The 18273-nt window shown below is 39.3% G+C and overlaps 1 protein-coding gene across 1 annotated transcript in view; it reads left to right on the forward strand.

Moving 5' to 3' along the window:
• Window positions 1–18273, forward strand: part of eys (eyes shut homolog) — a 137955-nt gene that overhangs the window by 23659 nt on the left and 96023 nt on the right. Inside the window, exons 10-20 of the mRNA XM_028423552.1 lie at window positions 1050–1213; window positions 1369–1622; window positions 3159–3263; window positions 6820–6942; window positions 8874–8987; window positions 11333–11455; window positions 12542–12655; window positions 13230–13463; window positions 14518–14640; window positions 14732–14845; window positions 17388–17501. Coding sequence (XP_028279353.1) covers window positions 1050–1213; window positions 1369–1622; window positions 3159–3263; window positions 6820–6942; window positions 8874–8987; window positions 11333–11455; window positions 12542–12655; window positions 13230–13463; window positions 14518–14640; window positions 14732–14845; window positions 17388–17501 — 1582 coding nt within the window. The remainder of the gene's footprint in view (window positions 1–1049; window positions 1214–1368; window positions 1623–3158; window positions 3264–6819; window positions 6943–8873; window positions 8988–11332; window positions 11456–12541; window positions 12656–13229; window positions 13464–14517; window positions 14641–14731; window positions 14846–17387; window positions 17502–18273) is intronic.

Here is an 18273-nt window from a genome sequence, read left to right on the forward strand (position 1 = left end):
TTATAATATTCTTTATATAATGTGGAATAATCCTTTGTTTCACAAGTAAGAAGTAGGCATAAGATTAACAGCAGATCTGATAATCCATAAACAGTACAGCTGGTGTTGAAGCTGTACAGTATGTTGGTATAGATGTACTTTATTCATCCCACGCTGGGGAAACTGGTAAGAAAGTTGTACAAAGACTGTGGAAACCTGTTTGAAATTCCTGCTTTGAGTTTGACCTCTGACCTAACCTAGATACAGGCCATAGACGGTATCCAGCATGTTTAAATCATTGAATTTCATTTTATCTCTTTTTCCTTCTCTGCTGTGTATCTTTGATATTTTTAAGCAGTCACAGTGTGGGAGAAGACAAAGCTGGAATTGTGCGATTGTTTGTCAAGGTTTTTGCATTCGGCATGCACAATGAGAACACATTTACAAGCCTGAAAAGGCCTCTGCCACCTGTCGTGGATGAGTGCTATTGAAGATTTGCAATGTCTGTATTTTTGAATGTCTTTATGTATGGATAAATCGACCCTCTGTGTGTTTAAAAAAAGCAACCAAACCTGAACAGAGGAGCTACTTCAGATGACAGATGGAGATGATCACTCACTGTGGAGCAAGTGTTGGCCCTCGTACAAAAATGCCATGATGTCTGCATTATACACCATCCCACAAGCCAGCTCTTCCTCTGTCCCTTTGTTTCCCCTCTGCTATATATACACACATGCACCAGCGAGCAGGCCTATCTTTTTTTGTTACACAGAGCTCCTGGGATGTTCAGCCCTCAATGACCATTGATTGTGTCTTGTAAGACATGATGTAGATGCTACACGGAATACTGAGTGAACCCAGTATAAAGCATGAATCAGTATTCATGAGTGTGCCATGTGTCTGTAATGAAGCTCATTTTCAGGTAGCCAGGAGCAAGAGATGATTAGGACCTGCGTTGTAAAATAATGGTTATATTTTGGACCAGAATGAGCTCAGATTGATCTACGATATTACCATACGGAATGATGGAAGTTTCACTTCATCTGTATCTTCCATCTTCCTGTCGACAGCCTTGTGCAAACGGAGGTCGCTGTGTGTTGAACAACGCCAGTAGCTACACCTGTATCTGTACACCTGGTTGGTCTGGTCCAAACTGCCGTACAAATGTCAACGATTGCGTTCAACACTGGTGTCAGAATGGAGCCACTTGTGTGGATGAGATTCATGGTTACAGGTGAGTGTTCAAATCTTGATTGTCTTCCGGCTATGCTGTCACCAGAGTGTCAATTACTGTAAAAGCCGTGACATTTACTGTTCTCTTCCTTCAGGGTTGAGAGAATTGTCCTTACTCGATACAGTAATAAGAAATTCTCTTTAATCTGTTGCTAGCTGCCTTTGTCCCAGAGGATACACAGGCATCTACTGTGAAGAGGACATTGATTACTGCACTGGCCATCGCTGCTCCGAACACGGTGTTTGCCTGGACCAGCGGTATAACTTCACCTGTCGCTGCATGCTTGGATTTGAAGGGCCGCTCTGTGAAGTGGAAATAAACGAGTGCTACAGCTTCCCCTGCTCAAGTGGTGCCACCTGTGTGGACCTAATCAGTGATTATCGGTGCCACTGTCCCCCAGGGTTTGAGGGTATGAGACCATCTGATTCGTGTGCGACTATGTTTACAGTCATTAGTGTGGCAGCCACACTGATATCAGGCTTTAGAGGAGGTTTTAGTGTCGAAATATTTAAAGCATTATTGAAGTTCATCACAATTTCTAAAGAGTACAGTATTTACAAAAAACAATAATATCAGCTAGCAATAAATTGAGAATTCTTTTGTGCACACAAATAGCATAGTAAAATGTCCACAGCAAGAAGGTGGACACTACTGTGCTTTGACTGCAATAATGAGACAGCTAAAAAATAGATGTCTGGCTTCTGGGAACATGTCCACTGAAATATTCAATTAAACACCAGTATAGGCGATTTAGTAACTGGTAAAGGGCCCCCTGGGCATCTCCCTGGTGGGGTGTTTCTGGCATGTTCAACCAGGAGGAGGCCCAAGGGTAGACCCAAAATACACTGGAGAAATCATATCTCACAGCTGGCCAGGGAACACCTTGGTGTCCTCCTGGAGTAGCTAGAGGAGGTAGTTGGGCTTATATTTGCTTAGGTCACCTTACCTCGGATAAGACGATAGATGACAACTAATCACTAATCAGGTCAGCCACTGGCAGTGGTTATGCTAAGTATGTTTTATTAAAACATACTTAGACATGGGTACTAATGAGATCTATTTTAATACATCTTTTACCATGTTTTGTAGCCATCTTATCTCTGTCCAAGGTTCTATGCACATTTGATAGTATGATATGGTTTTATTATTACAGTTTATAGTGTAACATATAGTAGAGGCTACTGCAGCAATTATCATGCAACATAATGTGGAATGAAAATGGGATAAATAATAGTGTAACTACTGTTTAGACATTGATGATTAGTCTTGGCTGTGAGTGATATGGATGTCTAAACTGGGCAGTGGGGGAAGTAATATGGAAGCAGGCTTAAGAGTGTGCAGTGCAGAGCCTGTCTTGTAAAATATATTTCAGCAGGAGGTACAGTCAGCAGCTACCTTAATTACGTGAGTACCTTACAGTGAATGATTAACAGAGCTCTTGCCTGTGTATGGGGTCATAATGGCGAATTACCTTTGATAGAGAAGCAGTGGTTGGCGGGCTGTTAGTTCTTGGTGAGTTCTCTGGCACACACGGAGAACTAAGAGGTCTGAAATATTGCTAGAGGCCAGATCTAGTGGAGCTTTAAATTTGTCAGTAAAATCTTCAATCAATTCCATATCTTCTTTCTGCCCTGAGGACACTAAAAAATGAACTTGCACCATTTGAACATACATGCAATGCACATCATGCTGAACACATAATCATTTAACTGCAGCTTGAGCCAGAAGTAATCAGCTGCCTCATGAAATAAAATCATGCCTTCCGTAAACCTGGTGCTGCCTTATTGAATAAACAGAAACCACGTTGCTGTGGTTACAGATATTATCCACGTATTGGAGCTTCACTTGAATAATTCTTGAAATCCCAGAGTGGGTTGGTGGAAACATATTTTAAACTGTACTCCAGGTAACAATAAATATGTGTTTCTCCCTCTTTATCCTGCAGGAAGGACCTGCTCTGAGAATGTAAATGATTGTTGGTCGCAGCCATGTCTAAATGGAGGCTCGTGTATGGATCTGATAAATGACTACATTTGTCACTGTCCTCTTGGTAAGTACCATCTACTTGTGTATTATTGAGCATGTTTACAAAAATATCACGCTATTAATTTTCTGTGTAGCAGCTCTACCTTGGGAATACATGGAAAGTTTATTTCTCGTGCGATTATGTGAAACTTGTTTGTTTGTGATGATTTTTTTTTTTTTTGATTTTTTTATTTAAGATGCATTTCCAAAGATAGCAGAGAAAGGGTTATCATTTACAAGAGTCTTTTGAAAGTTTGAATGCAGGCTTTTAAAAAGTCTCTGCACAAAGAAAAGAGACATAATAAATCTGTAATACAGATTGGGGTTTCAAGAGTTTGTTTATTTTCTAAAACCAATGTTGACGTCAGTAAAAGGGAAAAAACACTTGTTTTCTTTCTTGTTAAGCACTAACACATGTAAGCAGCTTGTTCTTTAATCAAGTGACAGCCTGATTTACCAATTTGTACATATTTGACATTTATGTATAACACATGTTCCAGGAAGGACTTATAATCAGTACATAACACAGGGAGGTGCTGTGTTTCTGTGTGTGTGTGTGTGTGTGTGGCTGATTTTACTATGCCCTCTGGTAATAAAATGCTTAATCACTACTTGATTGCACAAGTCAGAAATGCTGCAGCCGGCCCACAAGACCAATGTCACATTCTCCTTGTAAACAGCCACAATCCACAGAAGCAGGATTTACAGACAAATATTTGAAAATAAAACCCACAAAACACAGGTGTTGACAGGACATCCAAATACACTCTAGGACTGGGCAATTGGTCAGCTTTTGTGGTTCTAAGTCCATCTGCAACAGCTGTGGTATTATGTGTGTTTTTGGGTTGTGTCATTCATGTAAACCTGAGCTCTCAGAATTCCTCATGCCCTGCACTCTGAATAAATAGAAGAATTACTGGTTTTGTTGTCAAGGTCGTCTTTCAAGTTTGGCGTATTGATGTCAGAGCCAACATCTAGTGGCCGTACAAGGAAGTGCAGTTTTTGGGTCCTCACGGCTTCCTTTCTTCTTGGTTGTTGCATGTTTTTTGGCTAGTAATAAATTCACACTCAGCATAAAAAAAATGATGTCCAGTGGTTGTCAAAGGCAAACAACACCAAGGTGGACATTTGTCTTTTCATAGTCCCCAAAGGGAAAGGAGAACTGCACAGACATGTCATTTTTTATTTTTTCCTCCCTATGAGGAGAAGAACAGGTGTGTGTGGTGTTTTGCCTCTTTCGCTTCAGCCACTCTGAGCCACTTCAGGAGGGCAGCGCTGTATTTATTGTTGCTTCTTTTCAGGAAAGCATTCATATGGGTCTGGCTTGTGTTGTCATAATGTTGTACAACAAACAAACCATAATAAGGACTGCCTGGGCAACAGGGAGTGCATAACTGCCAGAGAAAAATAGCCCTTATACCGTTTTTGTTTTGAAAGTTAACCCCTCTGGCATAAGTTTTAAATTTAATGTTTCTTGTGCATCAATGTTAATGCTATTTCAGCCAGATACACCTCCAATTTACTGCACAATAAATACACACAAATATGGCTGAAGTCATTAAAACATTTACTAACACTGCCCGTAACATGGTACGTTTTTATGACATTATGGGCACAGCAAATGCATCACTGTAAATAATATGCTCTTACTATTTTCTGCCTTTTGCTCAAATTAGATTTGGGCAGAAAACAGAGCACCTATGTGTGAGTAAAGCTTCCATTACGGTTTTAATTTCACTGACGGATTTATAGGTGGACAGGTGCTTTTGATCACTTTATCCTCTCAGAAATTCAATTAGATAAATGGTCTGTCAAGTTTAAGTGCTTCTCCCCACAAAATACACACACACACACACACACACACACGGAGAATCCCGGAATCCTACATCCAGGCCCAATCCTGCCACCTTTTCCTGTCTGCAGCTACAATCACGTCTTTGTTCCTCCAGTTTCACTGTTTTTGCATTTACATTTAAATCCCTATTATTATCCGAAATTATACCAAAACTGCCTAGAAAGCTCTCAGGGATTATTCAGCCAAGGTTGCCAAATCCTCTAAATTAGTTGTTTTTGTGACAGCACAGACAAATATTTAATCTGCATCTGGATCGTCATCAAAACACACATTGATTGGCAGCTGTGCTAGATGGTTGACAGCAGCCGTGGATTTTGGGGAATGTCCAATTCCTGTCAGACTCACAAATATAGTTATTACCATTATTTTTTTTAAATGCACAATGTTGCTGTTGTGCCCCCTTATTGTGATCAATTTTTACAGTGTGACTCACAATGTGTGTGTGTCATCTAAATTTGCAAATGTTCAGCAAATAAGATTTTATTCCAGCCAGCGTTTACTAGTAATTTAGAAGCAATCACAACATTGCCTGATGTTTTCACTGACTAAACCTGACATGTTTAATGTAATAAATTTACCAAAGAAAATGCAGTTTGGAAGGATTTGTTTTTAAAATCTGCTGCTGCATAAATGTGGATAAAAATTAATCACTTGTTGCTTCATTCATTACCCGACTCAAGTCGCAGGGGAAGAATTTAGATCTTTTACTTAAATAAAAGTACTATTAATATATAAAATCTCCCTTACAAGTGAAAATTTTGCATGAAAGCAACAAAAGGTTGTTTGAAAAACTATAAATGTGTGCTTTTGTATTACGGATTATTTTCAAAATAAAGTGAAATGCACTGAGTTGTAGCCATCTTCCTCTGCTGCAGGGTCGGACTGAGCCACTCGTAGCTGTCAGACAGAGAAGGGAGTCCCATTTGGAGATTGTGACACTGTAAATGTGACATTCCTTCATGCAACATTAAGCTCAGAGTGAATTGCATGCACAATTGGTTATTAAACACTTCTGAAACACTCTGTTGGAGGCAATAGCTGTCCATTAACTAGTCAAGGCAATACATAATATGATGGGAAAAGGGTAGTTGGAAGGTCATCAAACATCTAGATAGATGTAAAGTAAGGCCAGGTGTGGGTTACAATATAAAGTCAAGACTGCTTTCAGCCAAACGGACCACAAAGAAAGAAGCAACAGGCTTAATAAGGTTTGTGGTAATTGGCTGCATGTTTGTCACCTACATCACTTTGTGCACAGGCCACACTGCGTGATGTCAGGGGGACACAAAAACAAAGCGATTTGGTTCTGGAGTCCCCTTTTAAGTCATCTTTATTTAGGTAAACACATGTAATGAGCATCGTGTCACACCATCTGTCTGCGCTTTATTTACAACAATAGATATTGACATGGTTATCTATCAGTGACATGCAGATGTGCGCTTGCTGGGTACAGATAAATGTGATATAGATCAGTCTGCTACAGTAGGTCTCTGTCAATGATTCACTCAATTAGCATACTGCATAGCAGGTAGATTGCAAGGGGAACAATCAATAGCATCATTAATCTGCTAAAGAAAAGGTGTCTCCAGCTAATAAAACACACAGCCATAAAGATGTGTTGCATACTGTGTGTTACACTTGTTTTATGAATTCATTACTTGTGGGATGGTTTCCTGGTAATTTGCTGATTTTACCATTTGCATTGTGTTAATGTTTTTTTTTTTAGGATTCAAAGGGAAAGATTGCTCCGTGGATGTTGACCTTTGCTCGTTGGGATTGTGCAGTAAACATACACTTGTATGTGCTGAGACTAAGGATGGACAGAATGTCTCCTGTACATGTGAAAGAGGTGAGGAGCAAGACCTTTTACTTAATACCTCATATGTAGTTTGTTGTCATGTATGAATGCTTTTGGGGGAAAAAAACAGCTAGGGAGGCTAACCTCTTCCTGACAAGTCCAATCTGATTGGTCGGCTGTATTGGCCTGAGAATGCACCACCCAGTGTTGCTCTGTATGGTTTGTCTCTATCAATACAACGAATGGCAGCTGTCATGATTAAAACATCATAATTCAAGGCTCATCCAAACAGAAACTAAAAGTACTTGTATATTTTTTGAAGTGGGCAGGACCTCATCAACAGCGCTCTGTTGCCAATGGATACATTAGTCAGTCAAATCCTTTTGACCCTCTTCCACGTGGATGACCATGTTATCACAGCAGTTGCTGCCAGAGGTGGCAGGGAGAAGACACGAGCAAGAGGTTCAACCTGTCACGTGTCGTTTCATGTTGTAAGAGGTCGGTATGACACTTTATGTTCATGCACAGGAACGCATGCAACTTATTCCTGGACATGGTTATGGGTACTTGAAATAAAAACCTTTGCTTGCGTTACCGATCATAATCCAGTTGACACCACTCCACAGCAACTCAAGTATCCCTTCTCGTAGAATGATTGTTACATAGAAGTTCATGTAACCCAATCAATAACGGTAACTTCATTACTCCTGTTGTATTTGTGCTCTGCTGATGTCAAAGTGAAGGATTGTGAGTGATTTCTTATGTAAATGAAAGCAACCTGCAGCGAGCTGCTCTCCTCAGAACACTTCTCAAGGGCAAACTGGAGTGATGTCTTGTCTGGATGTTTCAGGTCGGCAGTCTTGGCATCCATATTATCAAATGCTTGCCAACCTAAAGTGTTGCAAAACATGTTACTCATACCCCTCCTCTTTATGGCCCACGCTGTCAACTTTTTGACCAAGTATTCATTCCATACACTTAATCACATCCCTGAAGTGGAACTGGTGGAGTTGTCTGTATTATTTTTGCATGATTTGTGTGTGTGTGCTAGTTTGATGGAAATGTTCTTCCTAGATATTTTAAAGCGATTAAACTCTCTTTCCTGCCGATTTAGCAACATTTCATCAAACAAAGAAACAATTTCTTGACAGCAGCGTTGTTTTGTTGTACATTTAGGATTGTTTCAAAGGAACAACTTTGCAGTGCAAGACTTATTTTTTGCCACATAATTATGTGAGCTCCATGATTTGTTTCATCAGAAGCTCTCCTTGGCATGAGACAGTTTTTGTCATCCAGCAGGTTTTTTGTTTTTTTTCCCGTCTTCGCTGTGCAGCAGTTGTTTTTGTTCGGCTGCCGTTTTTGTTTTGCAGGGAAAAAAAAACTGCTTATTTTGCAGTAAAACAGATTCTGTGACTGTTCTTTTTATATTCATTTTCACAATACTCCTAATTGTGAGAAACATCTCCATATCTGTATATGCTCCCTTTAGTCCTTGCCTGTTCAGAGTGTACACCCATAAAGTAACAAATGCTCTATGCTAGATAAGTGTTGGGGTTAACCCACATACAGCCTGTGTATGTCAGCAATAATGTGCCTTAAACAGTGGTATGCTTCTTTCCTTTTTAATGGACTCCGCGCTGTGTGAGTGCATTTACACGTGTGCGTTGATGCATGTTATTTGTTTCATGTGCTACTCTTTGTGTATAGATTGACTTTGATGTTAAAAATCACTAGATTTGGCTTGTTTAATGTAATAAATCAGAAGGGCAATGACTGGCTCTTATTAAACATGATTAAATGATCCAGTGAGCTGAGTCTGCATTTGCCCTGCAAGCGTTTTGAATCAATACAAGCTTTGAAAAGCAGCTTTTGTTTGTGAAAACAAAGTCATGCTGATCCTAATTGTCTTAGGAGTGAAACCAGGCGAAAAGGATTCCAATAACACTGCTTTTTTTTCTCCCCCCTCTTTACATGTACTGCAGGGTTCGGAGGGTCATTCTGTGAAGTAAATCTCAATGAGTGTAAATCAAAGCCATGTCAGAATGGTGGTATTTGTGTGGACAGCATTGACCTGTATCAGTGCTTGTGCTCAGAGGGTAAGTTGCAATGCAATTATATCCCCCTACAGCAGCGGAGATGATAAGATTATGTGGTTAATTCAGACCTTTGTTGGTGTTTTAAGTGTGCAGTCAAGTGAATGTGAATTCAGCCCCTCAAGTTGTGAGACTGTCATGAATGAAAAAGCCCATTTAACACTCAATCTTTCACTGCTCAGCTGTTTGGAGGCTTATTCCTCAATCCTACTGCTAAATGATCAAATGGAGATGAAAAGGAAAATTATCTTTTCATCTCCAATGTCTGCTGGGAAAAGGTGTAGCCAGAAATTTACTACATTTCTGAGTTGAACTTAAGTAATGACGTAGAAAAAAAAAAGTAACTGCATTGGGCCTGCCTGCTGATTTCAACCCTCTATTCCAGCAGTGCGTGTGGGATTATAAAGAAAGAGACAGGGAAACTTGTCTCCTGTCAATGGGAAGACAATCAATCTGCATTTATATATGCAAATGATTGCACACTCAACTGCACTCCCATACTGGTTTATTTTCAGATTTAAAAATCACACCCACCTCTGAGCATACATAATTGTAAAAAATGTCTGGTAGGATTTGCTGGTGTCAGTTGAGCCCCTTACACCTGTGTGCTTCTCTCCTACCCTCTGTACACACACATCCTGTATTTAAATGCAGCTGAATTCTCATGAGTTCACATCTACATATTTTTTTTTCAGTGTCTGTTGTCAGAACAGGATGAGTAATATGTTGACGCAGAATTGTGACCGTGTGGTTAAAACTACATGTTAAACAGGAGGCTTGTCCAAGTTGTAGGTGCTTGTCAGGTCAGGACAGTGATTGTATTGTATATTGTATAAGTCCAAAGTGGAGGACTTAACATCAGCATTGGCCTTGCAAGGTAATATTAAATTAAGATGCTGATTTTAAAAAAATAATCATGTAGATCAACAGATTAGGATTTTTTATCATGATGGACTCATAATTTCTGGCCCATGTTTAATGTGCAGTATAGTTTTAATAAAGCTAATCCATGTCCTGAATGTGTTTATGGAATTATTAGGAAGAAAAAACTAATTCCTTGCTCTTCCAGATGATGAGTCATATCATCAACTAGCCCAATCATAGTTTAACTGTCAGTTATAAATCAAAAAAGAATCAAAAATGAATACCATACCTCAGAGAGATTTATAATAATTACATTTTTAATCATTTCGGCAATTACAACGTAAATTCAATCTATACCTCGAACCAGTTCCTCCAACATTCTCCTCTCCAGAACTCATTAATGTATTAAAGTAATTGAAAAATACTCCAGACCCCTCTTTACCCAGCCTGAAAAGAAACTTTAGTACATCAGAACTATCAAAAGTGAGGTTACAGCTCCTAAAATGCTTTCAGAAAACTGACTGTAGATTCAATATGATCTTATTTCCTGTATAGCTTTGTGCTGTGCAATGTTCAGGGTCCTAATCAAACACTGCAGGTGATTTTGCATGATTAGCAGCTAAAGGAGGGAGGACCCAGAATCAGTCACGTAGTCAGAATTAAAACCTGTGTACAACAAAAAGGCGCCTTTTTTTATGAGATGATGCTGATTGCTATCTTCACTCGTGATGATTTTCAATTCCATGTTTTCTCATGTGTCCTGGCTTTGCCGTAAGGTTAACGTATATTTGATTAGATGCCTCGGATCACATACAAATTGTTCCATCAGAAATGGTCACTTGCATTATTAGTGTAAGAAGGAATAAACCGCAGCTATTTTTCTAATAATTTCTTGGTCCAGCTGACATCTTACCTGTGAGACATACCTCTGATTAAACCTTGATTGCGGGTGAAGACTGTTATGCATTTTTAATGAAGTCAGGATAATTGTCAAATTTTATGACATGGAGAGAGGTGGAAATTGGTTCCATGGTCAGTTTGAGAAATGATGAGAATTTGACCTGCACCGATGGTGCTGATAGGCAAGCATTAGTCATGGGCCTCTTGTAGCTGCGGTGTGTGACAGTGCTAATGATAGTCATTTTGTAGCGTGACCATGCGGTGGAATATATTTATGGGGGACTAAAATGTCAAAAATTGGCAGCACTCACTTATACTTGATGACTTTAACCTTTTATTTTTAAAACATCAAATGTGCTGATGCAAGTTAAAATTAATCACCATGGAGAAAGTATTAATCAGGTTGGCCCACAATGCGAGACGTATAATTTATCCCCTTAAATACAGACTGTCTTTGCTGGCACTTGATAACTGGTGATGAGCTTACAGTAAAAAAATACAGAAATGAAATGCTGCTGTTTTACAGGTGGTTACCGATTCACACGTCATCTATAATGAGATTTTTCTTTTGCTCTATATGCCAGGCTTTGTTGGATTGAACTGTGAAATCAACTATGATGAATGTGCCCATGGATACTGTGCCAATAATTCCACATGTATTGACCTGGTTGCAGACTATGAGTGCATCTGTCCTTCGGGCTTTGCTGGTGAGTTATCTCTGTTATCATTTTCATAGCAATGAATATAATGTAGATTGAGGACTCTTGAGCAGTGATAACCATCAAAATGTGTCCATGTTTAATGTAAAAGCTCAATTACAGATTTCAGAATGACTGCACTTGAAAACTTAAACAGTTCAAATTATATAAAACACATAATGTTATCCTATACATAATAATAGACTGGAGAGACATGCAGTACATATGACAAATCATTGACAGCAACACTAGTGCGGTCCTTCTAAACACTCTGTATAAGATGGTTTGTTTTGACATCATATGTAAATTCTGGCTCTTTTCTTTTGTTTGTGTCTTGTTTGGGAAATGCTTTCCACTCCAGCTTAGCAACAAACATTCACAGGTCATAGGCCAGCAGTTGTGTAACAGTGCTAACTGTTTTCATTTTTGAAAAGCACAGTAAAGTATCCATGACTGCATGCATTGATTGCAATTAGTAGAAAAAGTACAAGTACAGTGTCTCCTGCTGAGGTTTGCTTTTTATTAGCCTTTAATTTTTTGATCGTTTTACATTTGTAATTTATTTGAATCCAGTTGGCAAAAAGTGATTCAGAGTCAACAGCCCTTTCTGGAAGGAGCTGATTGTCCAAATGTAGATCACTAATTGGATTATTCCAGATGTCCTTCACTTGGTTCCTGATTACCCTGTCACTGTCTTTTGTATCTGTACAGAGGAGCTCGACTCCTGACTTATAGATAATTTGAGGAAGTTAAAAAGAGCTCTCAAAGCTACAATAGCTACATTAATATCCTAAAACACATTTGTTTTCTCATTTTGTATTTACTGAAAATGGAGCCGTAATTATAGCCAGCACATCCCGGTTTAAGATGTCGTGATGAGGTCAGATATGTTTCTATATATATAAACAGACCATAAGGAGCAGTGATGGAAAGTGTGCACCTCCCATCACCTTAATGGTTGTTCCTTGCTGCAAACTCATTTGTATGGCTCATTATTGAAACATGCCATTAGGAAGGTAATGCAATCTTTTTTTCCTCCCTTTGGTTTGTGTTCGTCTTATAAACATACATTAACTGCTGTTATTTACATTTCAGGTAAGAATTGCTCCCTATCTCTCTCTACATGCACATCAGAGGTGGACTTCTGTAAAAATGGAGGAACCTGCTCGCACAACTTAGCAGGAGAAATCCAATGCATTTGCCCTGCAGGTATTAAACCCTTTTTACACAGTGGATTGGCTTGAATTTGCTAAGCTTAATCTTTGTTTTGATAAATGTGTGAAGCCAAGCTTTTGCTCTTTAGTCATTGCTACAGTAATTCACCCGGAAATGTAGACGCTCAGTGAAATATTTTTCTAAGCTCGATAATCATCATAACCGCAGCGCGCCACGTCCCCGTCTTGCTTAATTGTACATCAATCCTTTTTGTAAACTCAGTTGTTAATGCACCTTAGTGTCGCCTATGACTGTGGAATCAGAAACACAGCTTTTCCCACTAAGTGAATACTAATAGAAAGCAAATCCACAAATTAGTTACAATGGGTGAAAAAGCCACACTCTGCTGTGTTTCTGTCTCTTCTGTTGGCTGGTGAAATCCTTCCTTGATTTTAGCTTTATGCTCTGGCTGGTTGAATTATGTAAATCAGCGGGGACGCAAAACACTGGCAACGACAACATCACATGAAATCTCAATCCATGATTTTTGCCAGATGCGGGAAGGCATGAAGATACTACTGTACACAGCACTGCACATCAATCACCGCTTTGATCCCACCTCTTACAGGGTACCATGGCAAAGACTGCTCCTCATCTGTGAGCCAATGTGTGTCAAATCCTTGCGACCCTGAGGGGACTCTCCTCTGTGAAGAGCTGGAAAATACTTATAGATGTGTGTGTCAACATGGGTACACTGGTCCGCGCTGTAGGACACCTATAAAGCACTGTGTTGACGGCCTGTGTCAACACAGTTCAGTGTGTGTGGATCTGCAGAGAGGGTTCAAGTGTGATTGTTTACCAGGTAGGCTCACCTGCCATGTTTTTTTTTTTTTTACATGTGCTTCTTTCCTTAAATGAATCATGTATATATCGCAGACACACACACACCCAGTCTGATGCTTTCACTTGTTCACCTTTCTTCTCAGTAGGAGTCTAATCTCTTTGGCCTTAAGCAACAACACTTAACATCCTCATGGAATGTGTAAGTCAGGGCTCAGATCATCAGTTTGTAAGATAACTTCAAAGTGGTGCTTAGATTGTCTGTTTGCCCACTTAGGAGACTTCTGTTAGGGTTTTATCAAGAGAGGGGGTATATACAGTCATCCTGTTCTCATGTATATAAGAGTCTTCGCCACAGATTTCCAAGGTAATAAGATGACTTTGAATTTTAAAGTAAGTAATTCAGCATTTTTTTCTAATTACACTGATAGTTTGTGCTCCTTTTATTCTGTGGTGTGAGGGGAAATTATGACGTCAATGGTACCTGGTGTATTGTTTTACCACACAGTCTGTGAATGTCTGTGAACAGACATCTTTAATTCATGTGTTTTATTCTTACAGGTGTATATTGGAGTTTATGTAACATATAACATTTTTCCACAGACAAAATGTCAGCAGAGGGCTGAGTGACAACTGTGCTACACTGTGAATCTTGCCTTTTTTTTGGCTGTTGAAGGAGGAGCGTGTTGTATTCACTGCTGGGGGAGTGTCAGCCCTCAGGGACCCCCTAACAGCCTGGGACCCCATGCAGTCGCCTCCTTCTTATAGGGCTTTACTGACTGTTGTGAAAATGTAACAGAAAACAGCTTTTGGCCAAAATTTGATGACCACTCATCCAAATGACTCGACTTGACACTGCACTTACTTTGGTCTCCAGCAATTTATCCAAGTGTGAGTCAAAAAAAAAAAAAAATGAAGCACAGATGTATTTATGTAAGTTTTAAATCATCCAACCATCAATGCAATTATAGCAAACTAACTGTATCATCAATACGAGAGGTTTTACTAAGCAGTTACAAAACATTTTTAAGGAATGCTGGTGAAATTTAACACAACTTCTGATCCTCTCTCTGCAGGCTTAACAGGGCAGTTCTGTGAGATAAACATTGATGACTGTGTGGGAGAGCCCTGTGGAGTCCTGAGTATTTGTAAAGATACTCTGAATGGCTACAATTGCTTCTGTGCACCTGGATTTATTGGTAAGTGAGAGCTTTCTTGAAGTTATTCTTAGTGAGTTAAAGTGGCATTTTATTCACAGAAGCAATTTTTGCTACTTTCATACTTTCTTAGGAAATAACTGTGAGATTGAAGTGAATGAATGTCTCAGCCAGCCCTGTCGAAATGGAGGCTCCTGCGTAGATGAGCTCAACTCGTTCAGCTGTCAGTGTCCTCGTGGGCTCACAGGTATTTTATATGTTTTTACCCGGCTGCTCAAGCCTCTCCGTGTTGGAATGAAACTTGAAAAGTCTGCATGTTAGTTCATTTTTAGCGCTGAAAAAAAATGTATGACTATATATGAAAATATAATGAATAGACTGAAACGTAGCCATAGTTTCTGTGGAAAGCCTCAAATGGTTCCAACAATCAAGCGTAAATGTTACGGCCTTATGATTCACTCCAAAGATTTTACAAGTACTAGTAAGGTGACATCATATCTCAAAAATGACCTCAACCACAGATACGGCAGGTGCATCATCCAAGCAGTTGTTAACTTAAAGGTAGGGTAGGAGATTTTGAAAACTCAGTGAGAGTCAGCCAGATTTTGAAAGTAAACACACGCCCCTTTCTCTCGGAGCTCACCCCGAAGCCACGGCTCCCAATCACATGGCATTACCTGAAGACGAGCTGCGGTCTGTGACTTCGGCCATCATGCACGTACCTCTCTGGTTCGCGCAGAGCAGGAAGAGAGTGACAACCAGCCAATACTCCGCACAGGGTCCACCCGGAGGATAGCTGATGTTTTTAGCATTTTATAGCTTCTACAGATGATAATATTCTTTGTTTTAATGAGAAACTGCCGAACTAATTGGGTGCTATTGGATTGTAAAGATAAGTTACACTAATTTAACAAAAAGTGCATCAGAATGAAATCTCCTACCCTACCTTTAAGTCTGAACTAGTTTGTCACACATGTGATGACCGTGTTGATGTGATTACTCTAAAAATGACACCTTTTCTCACCAAAACAAGGCTGCTTGGCTACAGTTTGACTAAATATTTCAAGCATAAAATTTCTTCATTTTGTGTGCCTTAACCAGAGAGGTATTCAATTTCAACCCATTGCACACATTCAGTGCATATTTAAGTATTATTTCCCTCTCTATCTGTTCTGTATGTCCATGCAGGCTTTTTGGATAGAAAATGTATAATATGGCAGTTGAACACCTGCTATAAATGTATCTTCCTGCTCTCCATGACACACAACTTCCAGCCAAGTTTGCTGAGCCGCGCTGTGTTCAGCATGTTCTCTCTTCTGATGTCTGTTTTACAGTCTGTTTGGCCAACTATTTATATTTCACTTTTTACTTCCACGCCAGTTTGACACAGTATGTAAAGTATGGCATACCATCACATGCCGTCAATCCCCTTGCAAATGCTACAGCATAAACATTAATGCAAAGTGGGGAATTATTTATTTATTTTTCTACTTGCTCTTCAACCACAGCTGAACTGCGGAAATTATACTAATGTGGATATAGTTTTAGATAATGTCCTTAATACAAGAAACTGTTGGGCAATGCTGTACTCTAAATACACTGTACTAATGGAAAGGTATGCTACACTTTATGCTGTTTATCGGCACCTGTTTAGGATTTATGGCAACCAGCAGTTTTTGATTACATTCCATTCAACCTTGATGCCTCACAATAATGGAAGTCTTTTATTGGGAGCAGTGACAGAGGAGCCACAGGAATCCCATCAGGACTATGTTGTTTATGTGACTAAGGAAAAAAAAAAAGCCATCTCTACTCATACTGTGTATGGGAAGTGATGCGCTGTACCATGTTGGATTAAACATAAACAGTATTCATTGCTCTGTAAGCTAAAATCAATGTCACAAACTAATAAGATGCGTGTTACATTTGAATTATCTTGGGGAGTTTACATTTGGAAACATAAGTAGAGGAGCAAGATGTTGGTTCAATCATGTGGATCATAATTAACCAGTGTGAGTTCTTTCTACTAATATACGTGTATAATTAAACACATTTTAACTACTATGTGCAGTCTTGAATCTGAGAGCAGAAAATGGCATGTAGCTTGAAGTATATAATAAAGCTGCAAGTATAGTGTTTAATTAGTGAAATTATAAAGTCCTTGGTTGTCCCCAGAGTGTTCACATTATTTTTGGCCACAGTGACCATGTGAGTGGAGAAGAAGAAGAAGAACACAGTGTGTCAACACTTACCTCCTGCAAGCCTTCTGGCCACATCCTCACTCGAGGCGATGATATAAAATGAGCTCTATCCTTTGGTGTTAGAAGAGCAGTACAAACAGTACACTGTAATTACATGGGATGTTGTTGTAATTCAAAGACCTGTTATCACGTTGGCATTTCACACTTTGTACGAGCCTCATGTACAGAAAGAGCATGTGTTTTACTGGAGCTGTACTGAAAGTCGTTTACCTGTATCTGGACTTAAAGCTCTTATTTAGTCCCCTTTTTCAAAACAAAATACCAGTGTCAAATTAATTTTGCCACACAACTGTAAATGTGTTTTTCTATTGCAGGATGTTTACATGAACTGTCAAAATAAACTACAACCAATGAATTCAGTTTGTCACCAGTCATCAAATTTCAAATTCCCCATGCAGAGACATTAAGCTAAATGCCACATATTTGACTAATTTGGAGCTCAAATGGAATGCAAATCATAACATTTTGCATATTAAATCTGCATGATGACCACAGCTCCTTTTTGTTTTTAATGTCCTGATATAACAGGGGACTACTGCGAAGTCAACATAGACGAGTGTGTGTCCTCTCCCTGTCTGCACAATGCCACGTGTGTTGACCTTGTTCATGGCTTCGGGTGTGTCTGCATGCCTGGATTTACAGGTTAGTGGTTGCTCTTAATTCAGGAGCAGTGTTTATATTTTCACAAAATAAAATGCACAGTACTTGATGGATGGCATCCTACAGCACATGTAATTTATTTTTCAAAATGTTGTGTAACAAAGGTGTTCCATGGCTCTTGTGTACAACTATGTTATGCGTTACTCGTAATGTTTATATCCTACACAGTCCATTAAAAACATGCAACCGCTGCCTTATATTTGTTTTACTGTGCATGTCTCCAGTTTTACCAGCACATTCATACATCTTTATTCATGAATTATGCAGTGCTGTTGCAACAGGTACTTTTTCAATGTGGAGTCAGCAGCCATCAGCACTTCCAGACTAAGATTTGCACATATTTAGAAGTCAATTTTTTTCTCTCCATGTGGTGTTTTGGTGTCCACTGTTCACAGTACAAAGACTACTATAGATTAAACCAAAGATAAAGCTTTCCCCCTCACTGATGTCACACAGTAATGACTTTTGAACTATCGTTTCTACAATTACTTAATAATTTCCACAGAGCAGGATTCATAGTGCGTTACCAACAATAGACATCAGTGCAGTGCTGAATTATGATCACAAAGGAGCCGGTTTCTCTTCTTATGGATAATGGGATCAAGAAAATTTAGAAATTATATCTGAAATGGAGAGAGAGGATGTTCTTTGCTTTTCCATGTTCCTTCCTGCAGCACCACGGGAAGCCCTCTCAGGTATTATAGCTGTATTCAGCACTTCAGTATACTATAATCAGCTTTTCCATTCTCTGTCT

This window comes from Parambassis ranga, chromosome 15, assembly GCF_900634625.1.
Source record: "Parambassis ranga chromosome 15, fParRan2.1, whole genome shotgun sequence".
Taxonomy (NCBI): domain Eukaryota; kingdom Metazoa; phylum Chordata; class Actinopteri; family Ambassidae; genus Parambassis; species Parambassis ranga.